Genomic DNA, 19,875 nt, shown 5'->3' with positions numbered 1-19,875 from the left:
CTGCCCACTTACTGTCTTTCTTTCCAGATCTCTTTCCTGCTGTTGCTGTCTCCCTCTTCTCTTCTCTCCTGTCCTCTCTCTATTTATGTGTCTCTTTACCTCCTCTCTCTTTCCTTCCCCCTTCCTTGCATTCCTAATAAAATTTCTCACTTAAGCTCTGTCTGCCTGGCATGTTTGTCTCCCTCCTCAGTCACCCTCTCCTGCCATGGAATCTGCCAAGCCCTGTGCGCTGCATCATAACACTCGGGTTTATGCTGCAAGCACTTTTACCTTGTGAGTTATCTTATTGGCCCCTTCACCTTAGCTTTTGGAACCCCCTTAAAAAAAGCCTTGGTTGATTCTGTTCATGAAGTCAACTCTGCACTTTGCCACTGCCAGCTCAGCATTCCAATAAACTGTCCCCAGAACGGTAAAGCTCTATTGAGGTTTAATAAGGATCAGGAAACCATCAGGGTTTGGTCCTATTACAAAACAAGCATCCTTTGGAGGGAAACCCCAGAGTTCTAGGCAGGGGTGGGATATGCACTTGGTTGGAGTCATGGAGTTGTTGGGGGCTCTTGTGTGGGCACTGATGCAGGAGGCCTGGGGTTCTCAGCTGGCTGGAGAGCATCAATCCCTGAAGCCCCTTCATCCTGCAGAGTGAACTGCACTTAACCTTTCTTCTGGTCCATCTGTTTCTCCTTGCTAGGCCCCCAGCCTGACCACCATCCCATTGGTCCTCCATATGTGTGAATATGGCTAGGAGAGGCCCTGTGTCCTGTGCTGCCACTGTAAGGACTCCCTGGCCTCCTAGGGCCCTACTATGCCAGCCACAGCTGATGGCAGCATCCCGTTGTGTGGGCGCACTCCTGACAGGGCAGCTGCTACTATTGGGGCTCTTTTGTTTTTATTCTTCCCTCTGGGTGCTTGTAATCGAAGGGCAGTATTAGCACCATTGCTTGTCATAGGGAGCAGGGATGCTAGGGTGCTATTTTCAGCCAGGCCCTGGGAGGGAGTCTGTTGCTGGCACCATTTGGGGTAACATTCTCATCTCTTAGATGGGGAAAGTAAAATTATAGAGGACCTATGACTTCTTTGAGGTGGCTTCCTTGAATTCGCTCTAGATAAGGGTCAGCACCCACTGCATCACACCTTGGCTGGCTGGGTACAGGTTGCAAGCCACCCCCCACCCTCAATCCTAGGTAGACTTGAGAATCAGAATGCTAACAAGCTGGCCTGACTGGCCACAGGTCTAGAATCCCTGCTTTGGACCCCCACCCCCACCTTCCCACCCCTGTCCTACCCCTGTCCTGTCCTACCCTCAGGTCCATACTCTCCAGCTCTGGGGCAAATTCAGCCCTCAGCCCTCCCTGCCCATCATTCTGCTTTCACTCAGAGTCACTTACCAGCACAGCTGACAGTCCTGGGGAGAGGACATTTAGACACCTGGTTCACAGGTCATGCCTTCCTCTATAGCCTCTAGTTCTGTGACTCCTGTTTTTTCTCCTGCAGGAGGGTGGGACCACCCCCTCCCTCGGTGCTGTTTGGAGAAAGTGTTATTGCAAAGATCGCTAAACACAAATTTTAGCAGCCTGGATGTAGCTCAGTTGGTAGAGAGCTTACTCAGTGTTCAGGAATGCCTGAGTTTGATTCTCAGCATGTTGTAAACCAGGCCTGGAGCATTCTCAGCCCTGGAGAGGGAGAGGCAAGAGGATCAGAAGTTCAAGGCTACATATACATAAAAATACTCAGCCGGGCACCATTCATCCCAGCACTTGGGAGGCAGAGGCAGGTAGATCTTTGTGAGTTCGAGGCTAGCCTGTTCTACAGAGCGAGTTCCAGAACAGCCAGAGCTGTTATACAAAGAAACCCTGTGTGTGTGTGGGGGGGGGGTGAGGAGAGAAAGAAAGAAAAGAAAAACTAGTGTTTTTGAAAACCTTAAAAAAAAAAAAAAGAAAAGAAAAAACAACAACAAACTGTTTTGAAAAACTTAAAAAAAAATTCAAGGCTTGTAACGAGTTCGGTTTTTTTTCTCCTGCCGCCTGGTCTTGTCCCGGCCGCTGCGCCAGCCCCAAATAATGCACAGAGACTCTGTATTTGATATTATGCTATTGGCCAGGTACTAGTTTCTTATCGGCTAGCTCTGTCTTAATTATTAACCCATTTCTATGTATTTCCACGTGGTCTTACCGAGAGTGGAGGAATGGCGGTTCTATTCTCTCCAGGCTCTCCATCTTGGCTCTCCTTACTACTTCCTATTTCCTCCTTGTCTCCTAGTCCCTCCTATCTTCCTTTCCTATTGGCCAACAGTGCTTTATTTATTAACCAGTATGAGAAACATATACAGAATGACATCTTCCATCAAAGGCTAACCTGTGCTACATTAGATACCAACTTTAAATTTTAAAAGGATTTAATTTTATTTTATGTGTATGGGTGTTTTGCCTGCCTATGTGTATGTAATTTTAAAAGGATTTAGTTTTATTTTATGTGTATGGGTGTTTTGCCTGCCTATGTGTATGTGTGTCACCATGTGTGTGCTTGGTGATTGTGAAGACCAGAAGAGGGTGTCAGATCCCCTGGAACTGGGGTTAGAGCCATTTGTGAGCTGCCATGTGGGTTCTGAGAACCAAACATAGGACCTCAGCAAGTGCTCTTAACCTGCTGTGTCATCCATCTCCTAAGCCCTAAAATGTTAATTATCTATCTCTCTCTGTTTTTGGACAGAGTTTCTTTGTGTAGCCTTGGCTGTCTTGGAACTCCCTCTGTAGACCAGGCTAGCCTCTTAACTCACAGAAATCCATCTGCTTCTTTTGGTGTTTTAAGGCAGGCTTTCTCTCTGTGGCCCAGGCTGGCCTTGAACTGCATTAGTTGCTAGGATTATACCTGTCTGTTGAGCTTATTGTGCATGTTGAAAAGTGATGCTGAGGTGAAGAGATTTTTCCCAAGGTTAACCAGCCACTGACTGGTGGGTGAGGTTGTTCAGTCTTCTGCCCTTCTCACACATAGCCCCTGTGGGTATGAGCCATCGCTCCCCTGCTGGCCAGCCACAGCTCAGCTGGTGGGTTAGCCACAGCTTGGCCTTGAAAGTCCCTTCACACTCCCCATCTGCTCTTTGCTGGCCACACACACTGTGGGTTCTAATAAATTCCCAATCCCATTAGCCAGACAGTAGCCTTCTAGAAAAAACAGGTGGTCCTACAGATCAACAGCTTCCCAAGGGTCTGAATGTCCCTCAGGGACACAAGGCCCCAGGGGAAGCTGCCACCTCAGTCTAGAAAGCTGGATGTTTGTTATGCTAATGTGCATTGACACACAAAACTAACCCAGTTTCTGGGAGAATTCACACTTGGAATCTTTGCCTTTGGTCTAAGCGGCCTGTAAACCTCACCCCCTGTTTGGCACTGGGTAGGTGCCACCAGGACCCTGTCCTTGTCTTTACCTCAGCCCAGAAAAGCTGCTGTTCCTAGGGTCTCAGTGTCTCCCCCTGCCTTCATTCTCTCCTCTGACTGGCTCTCATGCTGTATTTGGTTGAGGGCCACCTTTGTGAGTTTGTTCCTGATGACCCTGGGGAGGGGCTTTATAGTCTGTCTCTTTGGGTTGCCTGTGGGGTGTCCAGCACTGCACCCGCTGCCCACTACTCTTCCCATCCCAGCTGCTCAGGAAGGGCAGCTCCTTTGCGACCCCCTTCTCTGCTTTTATCCCTGCTGTGATGGAATGGGTCCAGGGGTCAGTGGCAACCAGCTCGGGGCCCATTCTAATGAAGGAAATTGAATGCCTGGGCGGCCAAAATTGGCCCTTTGCAAACGGCCAAGGGAGAGCCTGCCCTCACAGAGAGTGTGCCAGCTCTTGTTTGCCCCAGCCTGGTATTCTTAGATACAGTCTAGGCCATTGGGCCCCAAAGAAGGGGCCCAGGAAGGGGAAGGTGACAGAAAGCAGGTTTATTTGGGGTGAGTGCTGCCTTCATGGCATGGTGCTTTCAGAAACTGGAAGAGCAAACAGTATGTGTGGGGTGGGAATCGGGGTCAGATCTAGTAGGATTCTGATGCCAAACTCTCGGGACTCTGGATTTGGGACCCTTCTGATCAGAGGTTCTCTGTCCTTTCCTCTTCACAGAAGGCCACACAGCTGCAAAGCTGCCCCTTAGACAGTCATATACTGACCCTATCTAGGGCTACTGCTGGAGGGGGTGTACACAGTAGAAAGGGCTCAGGAGACAGGCAGGCAACATCCTGGCCCTGCATGTCCTCTGGTGGGCAAATCTTCCCAGGTTCAGCTTTCTCATCTGTGAAGTGGGAAGAATGGTGTATACTCAGGTACATCCACATTGGATGGGGCCTGAGCTCTTTGAAGGCAAGGCATGGCAGCATATCCTTGTTTTGCACGTGAGCACTCTGGCAGGTCCCCTCTCAAGTACTTGAAAGGTCTAGGACCAGAAGCTTGGGAAACTTCCACTGCAGAAACGGCTAGCTGCACCCTGCCTGGTGGACCATGAAGGGTGGAGCAGGCTGACTTACAGGCTGACTCACACCAAGCTCCTTCCAGCCCCTGCAGAGTCAGCCTCTGAGAAGCGCTCACTGTCATATCTCCAGCCAGGGTGAGCAAAACTAACCGGGCATCACTCAACACATGCAGCACCCTTGACCCCTGCCTTCGTGGTCTCACCTAATGTCTGGGGCTGCTCTGAGCATAGGATGTGGTAGCCCTCTGTAGCTTTCTGCCTGGGAGAATTATGGTCAGCATCTTGCTGTGATAGGGGTTCTCTTGCTGTGATAAAACACCATGACCAAGAGCTACTTGAAGGGGAAAGGGTTTACTTCCCCTTACACTTCCAGGCAACAGTCTGTCACTGAGGGAAGTCAGGGCAAGACCCTGGAAGTAAGACCTGAAGCGAGGGCTACTGGAGAAAGTTGCCTACTGGCTGGCTTCTCACTGCTTGCCCAGCCTGATGTCTTATAGACCCCAGGACCGCTGCCCAGGGGTGGCACCACCCCTCCCCACATCAATCAATAGTCAAAAATACCCCACAGGACACTCTTATGGAAGCATTTCCTTAATTTTGGTTCATTCTTCTCAGATAATTCTAGCTTGTCTGAAGTTGCTTGGGGTGGGGGTGAGGGTGGGGGGGTCAGTCAGTGAAGGAGCCAGACGGCCACGCTGATGATAGGCCGTCAGCAGTTCTCTGAGTCTGAGAAGCAGTGAGGTGATGCGTGGAAAAGAACAGGGTGTGAGACAAAGCCTCTGAGACACTGAGAAGCAGGAGAGAATTCTCACCATCCAGTGTCTGCCTTGCCTCTGGTTCCTATGTGCCACATTGGTGCTGCGCTGCACAGCAGTCTGGCATTATGATGCTAAGAGAACCAGAAATATCTCCAGATCCCACCAAGGACAAGCAGAGGCTGTCTGCTCGCATCTCTGTGACTCCCGGATAAGGCCCTGGAGACTGGCTGGGAAAGGTGGCTTCATCCAGCTGCACAGGTGAGATGTGGTAGGGCAGGGATAAGCAGCTGGCTGCCATTGTCCTGCCTGAAGCCCTCTGAGCTCCACAGATGGGCCCTAGTCTTCTCACATGTCCTAGGGGCTAGCCTCCTGCCGTGCTAGTGGGAGAGGGCAGCTTTGGCACTGATCATCACTGTAGAGTTAGAGAATGCGGGGAAGTGACAGAGAGAGGTAGGTGGGGGTCGCAGAGCAGCAGGCAGCCTGAGGCTGTAGCTGATGGGAGTGAAGCCTGGGGATTTTTCTTCAAGAGTAGGGTAGGTTACAGTTGCTTTCAGGATGGGGTCAGGGGTGTGTGACACGATAGTAATTATCCCACTGTAGTAGCCGTTGTACTCTGTATGTGTCTTACATACAGTATATACATTTAAAATTTATGTGGAGGGGTAGTAGCTTGGTCTAGGGTGGTGACAGCAGTTGAGTGGTCTCCTGGGCTCCTGGTGATGGCCTGTGTAGTTAGCTAAGTGCAGTGGGAATGGGGCTGAGGGACATGGCAGGTTTCCAGGGAAACTAGGCATCTCGTATGTGGATGTGTTCCCTTTGGATGCCTCTCAGATACTGGGCCATGTTATGCACAAGTGGAAGTAGGCATTCAGATCCCTGTGGGTCCCAGGCACCCATTCTCCCATCTTGAGAAGTGTGTCCTGTATTAGGCCCTCTAAGGCCATCTGGGCTGCCTTGGTAAGGGACTGCAGTCACCCCTGGAGCTACCTACCTTTCATGGCCAAGAGAGATCCACTGAAGACCCTCTACCTCTGGTTTTCCTTCTACTTTCCAAGGCCTGATGGCTAGGACACCCTAACTGCTTCCTCCAAGCAGCTGGGTGCAGGGTCTGGAGTTCGGGGCAGAGATCCAGGCTGGGCATCAACACGCTATGAAATTTAAAGCCACAGGTCAGTCAAGACTCCTGTCCCCAGGGAAAAAAGAGGAACAGGGCTTGAAGCCCAAGTTGGGGGGGGCACATTTAAAGCTGTGAGGCAGGCACGAGGGGACATCTGTACTCCAGGGGGCTCAGGTGTAGATTGCTGGGTCATCACAGAAGTCGGTATTTACCGATTCAGGACTGGTGGCAAATTATATGGCGTACAGCCGCTGCAAATAACAAGAGGGGGCTGGGTATGGTGGTGTGTACCTGTAATTCCAGCACTTTGAGAGGCTGCAGCAGGAAGGTCAGGATTTAAAAGCCCTGTTTTAACCAAATAAGATGAAAATAAAATAAAACAGAGGCTGGGGTGTAGCTCAGTTGGTAGAGTGCTTGCCTAGCATGCACATGGCTCCACATAAAACTGGACACCGTAGTTCAGATCTGTAACCCTAACACTCAGGGGGAAGCAGGAACATAAGGAGTTCAAGATCACCCCAGTTACATATCCAGTTTAAAACCAGCCTAGAATACACAAGGCCTCAAAAGCAAACAAATGGGAAGGAGGGAAGGCTCATCCATGAAAGACTAAAGACAACCAAAGAGCAAACAAAACCAAAATAACAACAGGGGGCCGAACTGCTGTCCACACTGTGGTTCAGGTGAGAACCCCCGAGCTGAAAGACTAGGTGAGTATAGGTGGTCAGTATCAGGGCCATTGGGGACAGCAGCCGAAGCAAAATGGATGCCAGGGGGCCTCACCCCTATGAATGTAGCCTTGTGTTTAAGTCGGGACAGCAGGAAACCTGGCCTGAAAACAGCTTCTTTTTAGGACACCCCCCTTACTGGCCTCCGCTGGGCTCAGCCTCTCCAGTTTCCACCTGAACACAGTGTCTCCTTCAGCCCTGGGCTGTGGTTTCTCCTTAAGTAGGAAGAACAGTGGCTCAGTGTCCCCAGGCCAGGCGTCTTTGGTTTTCCTTTGCTGAGCCCAGCCCTGGCAGAGAAGCCACAAAGAGCTTGTGTGTGTGTGCCACAAGGAGAGGCCAGCCCCAGTGCCCCAACCAGCCCGTCCCTCTGCTTCTCTGGCCTTCTGTTTATCCAGGGATAGATTGGGCAGGCCCAAGTAAGTTGGTAGCATTGGGCCCTCCTAAGTCGCCCCGGGCACTCTGCCTTGCTGATGCTGGGTCCTGGGCTCATAGCTCTGCTGAAGTACAGGGCCTACAGGCCTGCTGCTGTCATATGTCTGCTGTGGCTTAGGGGTGTTTCCACTGACGTGATTAAGGAGACAATTTTGAGGGATTTGTTTGCTTTGAAAATGGAATTATAAGCCTTTTAGTGCCTTCTGACCAGAAAAATCAGTCTACGCTCATCCATATCCAGAAATAGTTGTGTGGTGTGGTGTGGTGTGGTGTGGTGTGTGTGTGTGTGTGTGTGTGTGTGTGTGTGTGTGTGTGTGTGTGTGTGACCAGCCCCCTGGAGTGTCCCTTGCAGAGGACCTCATTTTAGGCTGAGTATAAGGCAGATAGATAACTAGAAAGGACAGGAACATGCTAAGGGTTGTCAGAGGGCCTCATGTGAGAAACTAGCCTGAGCATACATCCACAGGACAGTCTCCAAGGCCTGGCGTGAGCTGCACCTAGTGAAAAGCAACCCAGCTGGACAGTGGACACCTGGCAAACAGGTGACAGAGAGTGAAGTGAAAGCCTTCCTGTCCCAGGCAGACCAGAGGCAGGTTTCAGCTCTGTCCCCAGACCTTGTCAGTCCACTCTTCCTCATCAGTGCTGCTGCGTAGCTGGTGAAGGTGAGGCTTGTGGCAAGGCAGGCACACAGTAGACAGGCAATAATCGGTAGTTCTTATTAAGAAGAAGCTGCCAGAGTCTGGGGAAAGGCTATTGAATCTTGAAGGAGGTCTTTTTGATACCCACAGCTGTCTCCTTTCAAATGTACGTCTCAGAGCTGACATAGTATCACATGCCTACACTCAAGAGGCAGACGGCAGGATCACCACAGGTTTGCAGCCAGCCTGGGCTATAGTACAAGACTCTGTCTCAAAAAGCCTACAGATATGTGTCTTAGAAAGCTCTCAGAAGGTCCTGCTAACCCACACCCAGTCAGAGTCTCTGCTCTCCACAGTGTGTGACACCCAGAGTCTCTGCTCTCCACTGTGACACCCAGGCAGAGTCTCTGCTCTCCACAGTGTGTGACACCCAGACAGAGTCTCTGCTCTCCACAGTGTGTGACACCCAGTCAGAGTCTCTGCTCTCCACTGTGACACCCAGTCAGAGTCTCTGCTCTCCACTGTGACACCCAGACAGAGTCTCTGCTCTCCACAGTGTGTGACACCCAGTCAGAGTCTCTGCTCTCCACTGTGACACCCAGACAGAATCTCTGCTCTCCACAGTGTGTGACACCCAGGCAGTCTCTGCTCTCCAGTGGGTGAGTGATCCTCTGTCCCAGACACAAAGAAGCTGGAATTCAAAGACAGACAGGGATGTGGACCTTGTCCCCAGGAATGGCAGCCTTGTCGGGGACCTGATAAATACAAACATACATTGTCTTCATCACAGCAGCAGATTGTCACTTGACCAGACAGGGGAGTCTTTATCTGGAGGTTACAGCCAAGTGAAGTTTTGCAGGATGAACAGGAGTTTTTCAGATAGCCAGAAGGGACCAACCATTTGATAATAAAGCAATATTCCCAGGCTGCTCTCATCGCCTCTTCCAGCTGTGTGATTATTGGTGAGCCATTTTTTTATGCAGGCTTCAATTTCCCACCTTTTTCATTCCTTTTGAAACAGTCTATCCCCTCCTTTGTTCTTGCAACCTGGGGGATGAACCTAGGGTGTGGTGTTGTGAGATATCTACCCCGCCTGCACCTGTTGCATTGGCCACACCCACTGAGGCGTGGGCACAGGTGCTGATGGACATGATAGGGGAGGCTAGGTCTGTGGTCCTGGACCCCAGCTCGATCTCTTACTTCGGGTTGTGGAGAGCATCTGGGTGACATCCTTAGAGTGGGAACCCTCAGCAGTCATCTGTTTCAGAGATAAGTGATTTCTCCCCGAATAAACATCATTGGACCTATACTGTGTCCCAGTGATTATTATTTCCCACACAATAGTCTGGCCTATACAAGGTAAGTGCTCTGCATTAAGCTATACCTCAGCCTTTTGAGGCTCTCAATACTGGGCTTGTCCCTGGCCATTGTATAGCTGAGCCAGGCCTGGAGACACCTCACCTCTCAAAAGCTGAACACCCCTGGGTGACTGCATGGACAGAGTCCTTGAGGACCCACATGCCCAACTCTGGCCCTGTGATGGGTGTGCTGATGGGAGGCAGAGGGCTGGAAAGCAGAGGCCTGGCTTCTGCCAGAATTGTAACTGAAGAGAAAGAGGCTTATAGACCCTGATGGCAGAGTATCAGCTGTCCAGACAGCAAGTAGGTGTACAGTGACCCTTTCCAGATGAAAAAAGAATGAAACAAAACAAACATTGCCTAAAGCCTGGGGCTGATAGTCTTTGTACGCCACAGCCTCCCTAACCCTTACCTGCCTTGCTTTTCCTCCTTGATTCCTCTGTTATTTTGGGGGATAGGGTCTTAGGCTGTAGCCCTAGCACTCACAATGTAGCCCAGGGTGGTCTTAATCATTTTCTTCAGAGTACCTGCTTGCTAACCTGACTTCCCTGATACAGTGCCAGCCCTGTAGCACCCGACCGAGCGAGACTTTGTACTGCTCTCATGTGTACAATAGCGGGGGGACGTGGCACATCTTCATCCCTTAGGAAGGAGTGAAGGAACAAATGATACCTTCAGCCATGATCACAAGCTTTCCTTCCAGGGACTCTCCTGAAGATTTTTTCCCAGGCCCATGAGCTTTTGCCAGCTGCATTAAATTGCAAGCAGCCAGTGGACAGCAAGCAGGGCAGGGCAGGGCGGGACCACTGCCTTACAAGCCATTCTGAACGCTTGCTCAAGTTGGCAGTGAATTGATTGGGTGGGGTGACCTATCCCGTCTACTCCAGTCCAGGGAAGGTGAGAGGTGAGTCTGGGAAGAGAAGTGTTTACACTGTCATGGTGTGGTGTGCAGTTACCCGATGTCACCAAAGGAAGGAAAGGAAGGTCTCTCCTAGTCCTCCCGATTCTGAATCAAAAGGAACCTTGTCCCTCTCCTTTCCCCAACCACCTCTTCTTGGGTGACTATGTGACTCAGAGATGCTTGTCAAAGAGGAAATGTGGCTTTGCTTACCATCATCTCCTCCTGTCAGTTTTGAATGACTAAGAAAACCCATTTTATTTTGGTGGGCACTGGAGCTACAGGCCCAGCGTGGTGCTACATGACTTTAACCCTAGCAATTGGGAGGCAGGGGCAGGCAACTCTCCCTGCATTAGGGGCTAGCCTTGTCTACATATCCAGTTACATATCCAGTCCCAGGCCTGCCAGAGTTACATAGTGACACCCTGCCTTAAAAAAGAAAAAAAAAAAAAAAAAAAAAAAAGGAAAGGAAAGGAATAAAATGGAGCTGTGATCCTGAAGACCTGGTCTCTGGTCCCACCCAAACCTCACAGGGTCCAGCCAGACATTAGGTGGGAGCCTGGCCTGAGGACCTGATGGCCGCAGAAGACAGACACTTGTTTCATACCTGCTGTCCAGCCCCAGTGCAGGGGAGGCTTTGTGACCTGGGAGAGCTGACCAAGACTGGGGAGCAGGAGAGAGGATGATCCTGCTTCCCAGGGAGATGCTGGGCCTGCTTCCTGGGAGATGCTGGTCCTGTGTCAGCCCCAGCACAAACCTAATAGAGAGGAGGGGCTCAGGCTTCCACGGGCCTTCCAGGTTTCCTGTGTAGGAGATTGGAAATGACATTCCATTTTTGGAGTGACAGGCCTCTGCCACTTAGACTCCTGCCTGCCTGCCTACTTGTCCCTCTCTCCCTTTCCTAGGCCACTGTACAGTTATGATGCATCCACTATATTCTGGGACTGGAAGCTGAGACTCAAGTCACAGCTGACACTTTCTAAGGAGGTACTCTAGGAACCTCTGAAGAGAGGTGACAAATGACAAGAGCATGTGGTATGGTCCCAGCAAGCTTTGCTGCACAGCCACACTGTATTGAACAGGAGTCTTGTCCAGGGTGTGTGCGTATTGACAGAAGCACCCACTCATGTGGCCCAGCATGACTGATGTTGACAGTTCTGGTTAATGACTGATGCCACTCACGGGGAGAGCAAGACTGTGAGGGGGGAGGGGGAGCTTGGCTAAGATCCTGGCTGTCACAGGTGGACTAGACAGCAGGGAGGATTTAAGCCATTCCCAAATTGGGGCTGCTTTAGGGCGTGGTTACACAGGAGAAGAGGCTATAAATGTGGCCTCACGTGGAAAACCATATGCCAAGTAGACAGAATCGAAACTCTTAGAGTTTTAATCTTAAGAAATGTTATTGGGGCAGTGGTGACACACACCTTTAATCCTAGCACTGGAGAGACAGAGGCAGGTGAAGCTCTGTAGGTTCCAGGCTAGCCTGGTCTCTATAGTGAGTTTCAGGACAGCCAGGGCTATGTAGAAAGACCCTGTCTCAAAATGTTTCAAAAAAAATTATGTTATATTTATTTAGTGTGTGTGGAGGGCAGAGGACAATCTATGGGAGTCAGTTTTTCCCCTCCATTATGTGGGGTTCAGGGATTGAACTCAGGTCATTAGGCTTAGTGGCAAGTGACTTTACTGGATGAGCTACCTTGATGAACATTTATTTATTCATTTGTTTATTTACTTGTTTATTTGGTTTCACTGTAAGTATGTGCATGATGCTGGGTGGCATGCACACTAAGTGCATGTAGAAGTCAGAAGCCTACTTTGTGAAGCAAGGCTCATTTTTATTTTAAAATTTTTTGTGTATGTATGTATCTGTGTGTGTGAGTGCAAGTGCCCTCAGAGTCTAGAAGAGGTCATTGGACCCCTTGGAGCTTGAGTTACAGATAGTTGTAAACTTCCTGATGTAGGTGCTGGGAACTGAACTGGGATCTTTTGCAACTTTTTTGGTTTTTTTTTTTTTCGAGGCAGGGTTTCTCAGTGTAGCTTTGGAGTCTATCCTGGAACTCACTCTGTAGACCAGGCTGGCTTCAAACTCACAGAGATCCACCTGCCTCTGCCTCCCCAGTGCTAGGATCAAAGGTGAGCATCACCACCAACTGGCAGCAGTATTCATTCTTAACGGAGGAGCTGCTCTTCCTCTTATCAGTTGCCCAGAGGTCTCTTCTCTCAGGCAGGGTCTCCACTGAACCCTGGGAGGTTCAAAGAACTGAATTTGAGACCTCCAAGGCCACACTTAGGTGGCTGCTTCCTATTTGCTGCCAGCCCTCAGGCATTCTTTGCTCACTCAGCTAAGGCTGGCAGGCATCGGTAGCTTGGGTCATGTTAACACTAAGATCCCCTCTTCCTGTGTCCAGTGCTGGACGAGCTGCTGGGTGCTGGCAGTTGAAAAAACATGGTTATAGGACAGGAGGAACATGCTGATCCAAACTGGCCATCTTCTTCTCATCTACACCACCTAAACCTTGTGTGTTGGGAGGACTCCTGCTCACTGACACTTTCTCTGTCAGCTTCTACCAACTCTGGCATCCAACTTCATGGAGTATAGTGTACCCACACCCACAGGAAAGTAGGCCCCATGAAGAAAGAATCAACCTTTCAGAGTGGCTGGGCCATGCAAAAGTTATTCTTGGATACGCTCTCCAGAAGAACCGTGTGGAAGAGGATTTGGTTTGAATGTTTTGGTTTTTTTTCCTCAAAAAGAAAGTCAGGCCAGACAGCAATGGCATATACATTTAATCTCAGCACTCAAGAGAACTCTTTGAGTTCGAGGCCAGCCTGGCCTACAGAGTAAGTTCCAGGACAACCAAAAGTGTTATACAGAGAAACTCGTTCTGGAAAAAAAAAAAAAAAAAGAAAGAAAAGAGAAAAAGAAAGAAAAAAGAAAGTCAGATCCCTTAGAAGACTCGGGCTGCTGGGGTAGCAAAGTGGAGAAGGTGACTGACTCCCTGCTACTCCCCATCCCTGCCCATCTTACTCCCAGCTAAAGCAGAGCAGGAAGGAGATGGGTGTTTCATTGCAGATCTCCCTGTGTGGTTTTGAGAAAAGCCCCAGCTCACTCTGAGCCTCGGTCTCCCTGCCCATAAGAGAGACAGAAGAGTACATGCTAGACAAGATGTCTTCCAGTGTGGCAGAATATTAAGGCGTATGGCTTTTGTTTATGCTGTATTTGTTTAACTCTGTGAAGCTGTGTTATTGTGCCTGCTTAAAACACCTGGTAGTCCTAATAAAGAGCTGAATGGCCACTAGCAAGGCAGGAGCAAGGGTAGGCAGGGTGGCAGGCAGAGAGCATAAATAGAAGAAGAAATAAGAAGGACCAGCCAGAGAACAAGGAGAGGAGAATGCCAGGGGCCAGCCACCCTGCCACCTGGCCACCCAGCCAGCCACAGAGAAAGAAGGAAAGTAAGATGTTCAGAAATAAGAAAGATAAAAGCCCAGAGGGAAAAGGTAGATGGGTTAATGTAAAAAAAGCTGACTAGAAACAAGCCAAGCTAAGACCAGACATTTATAACTAAACATAAGCCTCGTGAGTGAGGTATCTGGGAGCTGGGTGGTGGGTTCCTCAAAAAGCCAAAAGAGTAAAACATTGAAATACATTCCAGTGGTGCCACATCCCCAGCTCTTTTCTGTGAACTTCTTCAGCCTTTTGTTACTTATGAGGTTTTTTGTCTTTTGTTTTGTTTTGTTTTGTTTGAGACAGTCTCATGGTGCAGCCTTGGCTGGCCTAGAATTCCTACATAAATAAGGTAAAAAAAGATATTCATACCCCAATAATAGGTTTCTCTGCTGATATAAGCCATATCAAGCCGAATTAAAAAGACCAGGTTTATTGAGCAAAGCACTCCAGGTGACCTTTCCAGTCTCCAGAGGTGGGGTGGGGGTAGCAGGGAAATCATATGGGTGGTCTAGAGGACCTTAAATATCCTTTAGGCTAGGTCTTGAGCTCCTGGCAGCTTTGGGGGAGGAGCCTGGACTTTTGGTGGCTTTTCTGAGAGGGCAGGGTTTGGAGAAAGAGGAGTGGGGCCCAGCTGGAGGTCCCAGCCCAATACCAGGCTTGCATCAAACTCCCAGAGATCACAAGCCTGTGTCTCAGGAAGCTGGGATCAAGGGCGTGCACCACTATACTGGGCTTTATTGCTCTTGCTGTTTTGAGACAGTATCATGTAACACAGGCTGGTCACAAACTATGTAGCTGAGGCTGATCCTCTGCCTCCTATGAATTGTGGTGATAGGCATCTGCCCCCATACCTGGCATTAGTTGTCTTGTTGTAGGTTGTTTTGTTATAGTTTTCTTTATGTTTGTTTTTTGAGTTAGGGTACAGGTGGCTCCAGCTGGCTTTATACTCACTATCTAGCTGAGGATAACCTTGAACTCTTAGCCTCCTGCTTCTACTTCCCAAGTGCTGGGCTTACACAACGCATCACAGCCCCTAACCCCCTTTGACTCAGGGACATAGATTTGCCCTGAACTCCTGCATCCCCACATGATATCCAATCCTTAAAGTCACTCAGTCTGGTTACCACCTCCACCTTAACATCATTGTCCCCTGAACCCTGCTGGCAGGTGGTGGGCCTCTCCTGGAAGTTAGGGGTAAATTCCCCCACAGACCGTTTCAGTTCCTCTCTGCTCTCCTCTTAACCCCTTGCCATAGGATACTGTTAGATGGCGGTTAGTGAGGTGAGGATCCTCTTTGTACCAGCAGAATTGTTCTTTAATCAGAACCATCAGGGGGTGGAGACTGCACTGGGTGTAGGGGGCTTGGGTTTTATCAGGCAGACAAAGGAATTTTGGAAGATTCTTGAATGCAGACCTTGTTTCTGCTTTCCCAGGGTGGTACATTTTGGTAGAGGTCCTTGTCACATTGGCATCTGCACCAGGTGTTCCCATGGCACGCTGACCCTAGTTGGGAGCCTTCCTGCTCCTAACTGCCCAGGAGGGAGTATATGAAATCTTCCTGCATCAAGTTTCTCAGGTTGCCTGAAGCTTCTTGACTATTAACCCTTCATATAGTTAGCAATGGTTTCTATTTCCTGAATGCCTTATGTCCCAGACTCCATGCTTATTGTTTGTTTTGGTTTTTATTTTGATTTTCCCAACATTTGAAAATGTTTAAAATTGCTCAGCAGTGGTGGCGTACACCTTTAATCCCAGCACTCAGGAGGCAGATCTCTGAGTATGAGGCCAGTATGGGCTATAGAGTGAGTTCCAGGAGAACCAGAAAAAACAAAAAAAAAAAAAAAAACAAAAAAAAAACAAAAACAAAACAAAAAAACAAACAAAAAAACCCCAAAAACAAATAAAACCAAAAAATGCTTTCTTGAAAAAATGAAATAAAACAAAACAAAAGCCCATCACTGTTACCTCTTAAATCCTAAAATGTCTTGCCAATGTTCTCTTGAGTGTATAGATGAGTTAAATTCCCTTAACCCAGGGCCTTTTAGTCATGGCCCTTGGTTCTAGGGCCATACATCTAACCCTGTGGGGTGCTGCTGGGATAACAGGGGCTGTTGGCATGGGGTAATGGAAGGCTGAAGTATGACAAGCATTGCACTGGACAGGCGCTTCACTATCTCACCCAAAACTCACACCTGAAAAAGGAAGTCTCTTATTTCTACTTTATAGAGGAAGAAACTGAGGCTCAGCACATTGGGCAACTTCCTGGTGGTAAACAGAGGGCAACAGCAGTGTTCAGTGCAGCTGAGCAATCCTATCACTTTGCGTTTTGGTTTTGTTTTTTGTTGTTGCTGAGAAAAGGTCTTACTTTGTAGCACAGACTGCCCTCAGACTCATGGCTCAGACTCCAGCCTCACTCTCCGTTGGGGTTACTGGCATAAGCCATGTCCAGCTCACTTTGGTTTTCAGGACAAATAACATTGACACCACCTACTCCATAGAGTTCTTAAACATGTTATTTGTGGGGGGGGGGTGTCAGAAAAGAGGGTATGCTTAACTAGACCAGTGATTTCAAACGTTTTAAAAGCCATGGCTGGGCTTTTCTGGCTCAAGGTGGGCCAGGAGGGGCTTTCCCAGGTCTCACTTTCCCCACTGTCTTGGTTAAATGACAGCAAAGCACCAGAAGGAATGTTTGCCTTGTACCTTGCTCTCTGGAGTAGTAGCTCAGAATGTGGGCCTTGGAAGCAAAAAGCCAGGGGACTCAGCCACACCTGACACCACTGGAGACTGCTGAGCTCAGGTGCTGGGCCAGCCACCCAAGCATCTGAAAGTCCTGCCTTTGCCTAAGGCTTAAATCTAGTGTGTTCGCTATGAGAGGGCACGCAGCACACCAGGAGATGAGATGTGGTGTCCCCTTCTTTCAGACTGAGCCTCAGAAAAATAATGGAAACTCCCAGGACAAAGAACTGACAAACAGAACTCAAACCCAGGTCTGTCTTCCTCCAGAGCCAAGATGCAATTCATTGACTCAATAGAGACAGTGTGAGAAACAGTCATGATGTTAACACAATTCCAATGGTCATACAGAAACTACGAGACAGAAATTTAGAGAAGGCCTCAGGGGATGGAATTTCCCCCTCTCACAGACCTTACCAGGAAGTTACCCTTGTCACAGACCTCTCCAGCGACGGCTGTCCAAGCTGCAACTCTAGTGGGCTTTGACCCACTAGAATTTATTGCAGGACACACAATGGGGGAGAAAGAGGTTGAGAGCAAAAGGCTAGAGCAGTGGTCTTCAACCTTCCTAACACTGCGACCCTTTAACACAGTTCCTCATGTTGTGGTGACTCCAACCATAGTTATTTTAGTTGCTACTTCATAACAGTATTTTTGCTACTGTTATGAATCATGGCTTAAATGTCTGATATGCAACCCCAGAGAAAGGGACACGACCCAGAGGTTGAGAAGCACTGACAGCTTGTGGGCAAACAGCAGAAAGGTGTGTGTGTGTGTGTGTGTGTGTGGGTGTGTGTGGTGTGAAGCCACACTGCCCATCCTAACCAGATCCAAGTGCTTGTGTCAGTTTGCAGAGCAGTTAGAACTACTCAGAAGGTGGCTTGAGGCCTGTCAGGAAAGTAATCTGTTTTTTCCAATTACGTAAAACCCTATCAAGTTGAAGAGAAAACTAGGTTCTTAACATTTGCTGCTTTGCTTTAGCCCTAACATCTCTCCCTTGTTTAAATCTTGAATGAAGTTAAGTCCTGAGAAGAATGGCATTTCTGATGTAGCCCCCCCCACCCCATCCCCCACCCCCGCTTTTTATTTTGTTCTCTAGTTCTTGTTGCCACTTGTATCTTGATGCTGGACTAGCTATGGATAACTTTCGCTTGGCGTGAAGGGAAAAAAGTTGTAGGTAGAGCTGGGGCTAAACAAATCAGATTCCAGTTGGTGATAGGTTGGGGCAGGGTTTGGCAGGCTTTCGTCCCTGAGCTTGAGCCAGGCAGTGCTGCTTGAAAGTAGCCCAGTAGTGACATCAAACAGTGACACTGCACTGAGCTGGCCAGAGAGTAAGCCCAAACTCCAGTCTTTGATCCCTGGAGCTGCAACAACTGCGCTCCGGCGAGCTCCACCCACTGAGGCGCCGACCCTGCGGCCATTGGCGGACGCCGCCTCCGCCACCTGCCCCTTACCTTGGGTGGGCGGGGCTACCTGGGCCCCGCCCCCTCGGCTCGGGTTCCCAGGCCGCCGGGCCTCTGGACCCGCCCCTGCACGGAGGCCCAGCCGCCAGAGCCTCGGGAGCCCGGGCGCCTCGTGATGTCACGGCAGCTTTGATACAAAGAACCCCTTCGGCCCACGCGGGTCTCCCGGCAACGGGTGCGGGCGGGGGCGGGACCGGCGGCTTCAACTGGTGCGGAGCAGCGCGTCGCCCGGATTGTTTTCGGAGCACGGTGCTGGCTTCGTCCCCGTTCGCTCCGCCCGACCCGACTCTACCGGCGTCTGGCTTCTACTCCGTCTGCAGCGGCCCGACCCGCGGCCGGTCGGGGGATGCACACCCCGCCGGCTCCCGGATGCCAGGTAAGTGGCGGCCTCGGGATGCACCTGACCTGGGAGCTGGAAGTTGGAGGATCCATCGTTCGCGTCCACCTTCTCCATGCCGACCAGGGAGATCGGGGTACCTGCGCTGTCTGGCGGGGGCTCAAATGCGACGCCACTGAACCCTCTGTCCACTTCGGGCCCTCGGCCCAGCGCCCAGGTGGGAGCGTGAGCGGAACCAGCTTGGTGCCCGAGTAGGGTGGCCGCTCTACCTGAGGCGCTGTTTCCAGAAGTGTTTTAGGGGGATTTGGTGGGATTGGGAAGGGGACTTATGAGCTTACCCCGCCACCCCATCAGCGCCTTGCTCTTGGCTGGACTGCTTCTCTAGGGAGCTGTGCCTGGCAAAGTTTTTCCGTAGGTGATGGCGATTGCGCGGAGCCGGTTTCCTCTCTCTCCTGGGTTATCTGAGGGGTTAGAAGACAGAGCCAGCCAGTTAAGGGATTTAAGACCGGGCTTGCTTCCCCTCAGGGAGATGCTGCTATGTTGGGTGGAGGTGTGCACAGGCTGCCAGCTTACATCCTTGTGTCCTATAAAAGCCCACCGTCCACCTCGGCGTAAGCTATTGACACTAATGCCTCTCTGCTGCGACAAGTGTCTCCTAGGAACTAGCCTCGCAGCCTCTGTAAACCTGGTCCCAACAGAATCCTAGACCGTATCCCATACCATTGTCCCACTTCTGGTCCTGCTTTTCTCCAAAAGAGCTAGAAATAACTTGTGCCCGGACTCTGAGGGAATCACCGTGTTCATTGATTTATAGCCCCCCTCAAAGGAGCAGAGGGATGGGGGGGGGCTGCCTTGTGCTTGGTTCTCGAATTCCTTTTGGATTGAGCTTGATTGAGTTCCTGGTGATCTCCATAAACCTCTTCCTCCCTTCATGGAGCTAGAGGGAGGTGATAATTGGCTTGGGTTTTCTCATTCCCTGGGGTGATTTTTCAGAGCCCTCCCCAGGTAAAAGATAGTTTCTGTGATTGCTAGATAAAGGAGTCTCTGTAGGGAGGGTTTTACAACCGCAAAGACCTCTGCTCTGCTATGGGCTGTCTCCTCTGTCCACCTTCCACCTTCTCTAGCGGACGTCTCATGTTTCAGCCCCCCTCTTCCCCCACTGACCAGGTTCTTGTACTGTGGCACCGACCCAGACTTTAACCTGCTTATGGCCTCTCATGAAATGCAGGGTTAAATGTCTAGGGAACTTTATATGTGGGGCACATCCTTGCTCTCCCTGGGACCTTGAGTTCCTGGGTCTAATCTGACACTACCAGACTATCTTGAATGCTCCGGTCAGTCCTTGTGGGTTCTTTGAGTGCAGAGTGACCTGTAGAAGTGGGGGAAGCTGGTGAAGAAAGTCGGCCTGATAGAAACCACTTTGGGATTTTGGGTTGTGGGTTTAGGTGTAGTGATCAGAGTAAATGACAAGGCAAACCTGAGAGATAAGACTGGGCTTCCGGGCAGGGATGGTTTACTAGCCAG

At 50.0% G+C, this 19,875-nt stretch overlaps 1 protein-coding gene across 3 annotated transcripts in view; it reads left to right on the top strand.

The window, feature by feature from the left end:
- Nucleotides 1-19,875, top strand: part of Rab11fip4 (RAB11 family interacting protein 4) — a 101,180-nt gene that overhangs the window by 46,313 nt on the left and 34,992 nt on the right. Inside the window, exon 1 of one of the 3 annotated variants that reach the window (XM_051179826.1) lies at nucleotides 18,076-18,390. The exons of the other annotated variants lie outside the window; for them this stretch is intronic. Within the exon in view, the coding sequence (XP_051035783.1) occupies nucleotides 18,361-18,390 (30 nt within the window). The 5' untranslated portion in view covers nucleotides 18,076-18,360. Of the gene's footprint in view, nucleotides 1-18,075; nucleotides 18,391-19,875 lie in introns of those variants that run through there. 3 annotated transcript variants of the gene reach the window in all.

The sequence above is a fragment of the Phodopus roborovskii genome, unplaced genomic scaffold (assembly GCF_943737965.1).
Source record: "Phodopus roborovskii unplaced genomic scaffold, PHOROB, whole genome shotgun sequence".
NCBI lineage: Eukaryota > Metazoa > Chordata > Mammalia > Rodentia > Cricetidae > Phodopus > Phodopus roborovskii.
The sequence above is the reverse complement of the archived record's forward strand: the minus strand, read 5'-3'. Positions and strand labels throughout refer to the sequence as shown.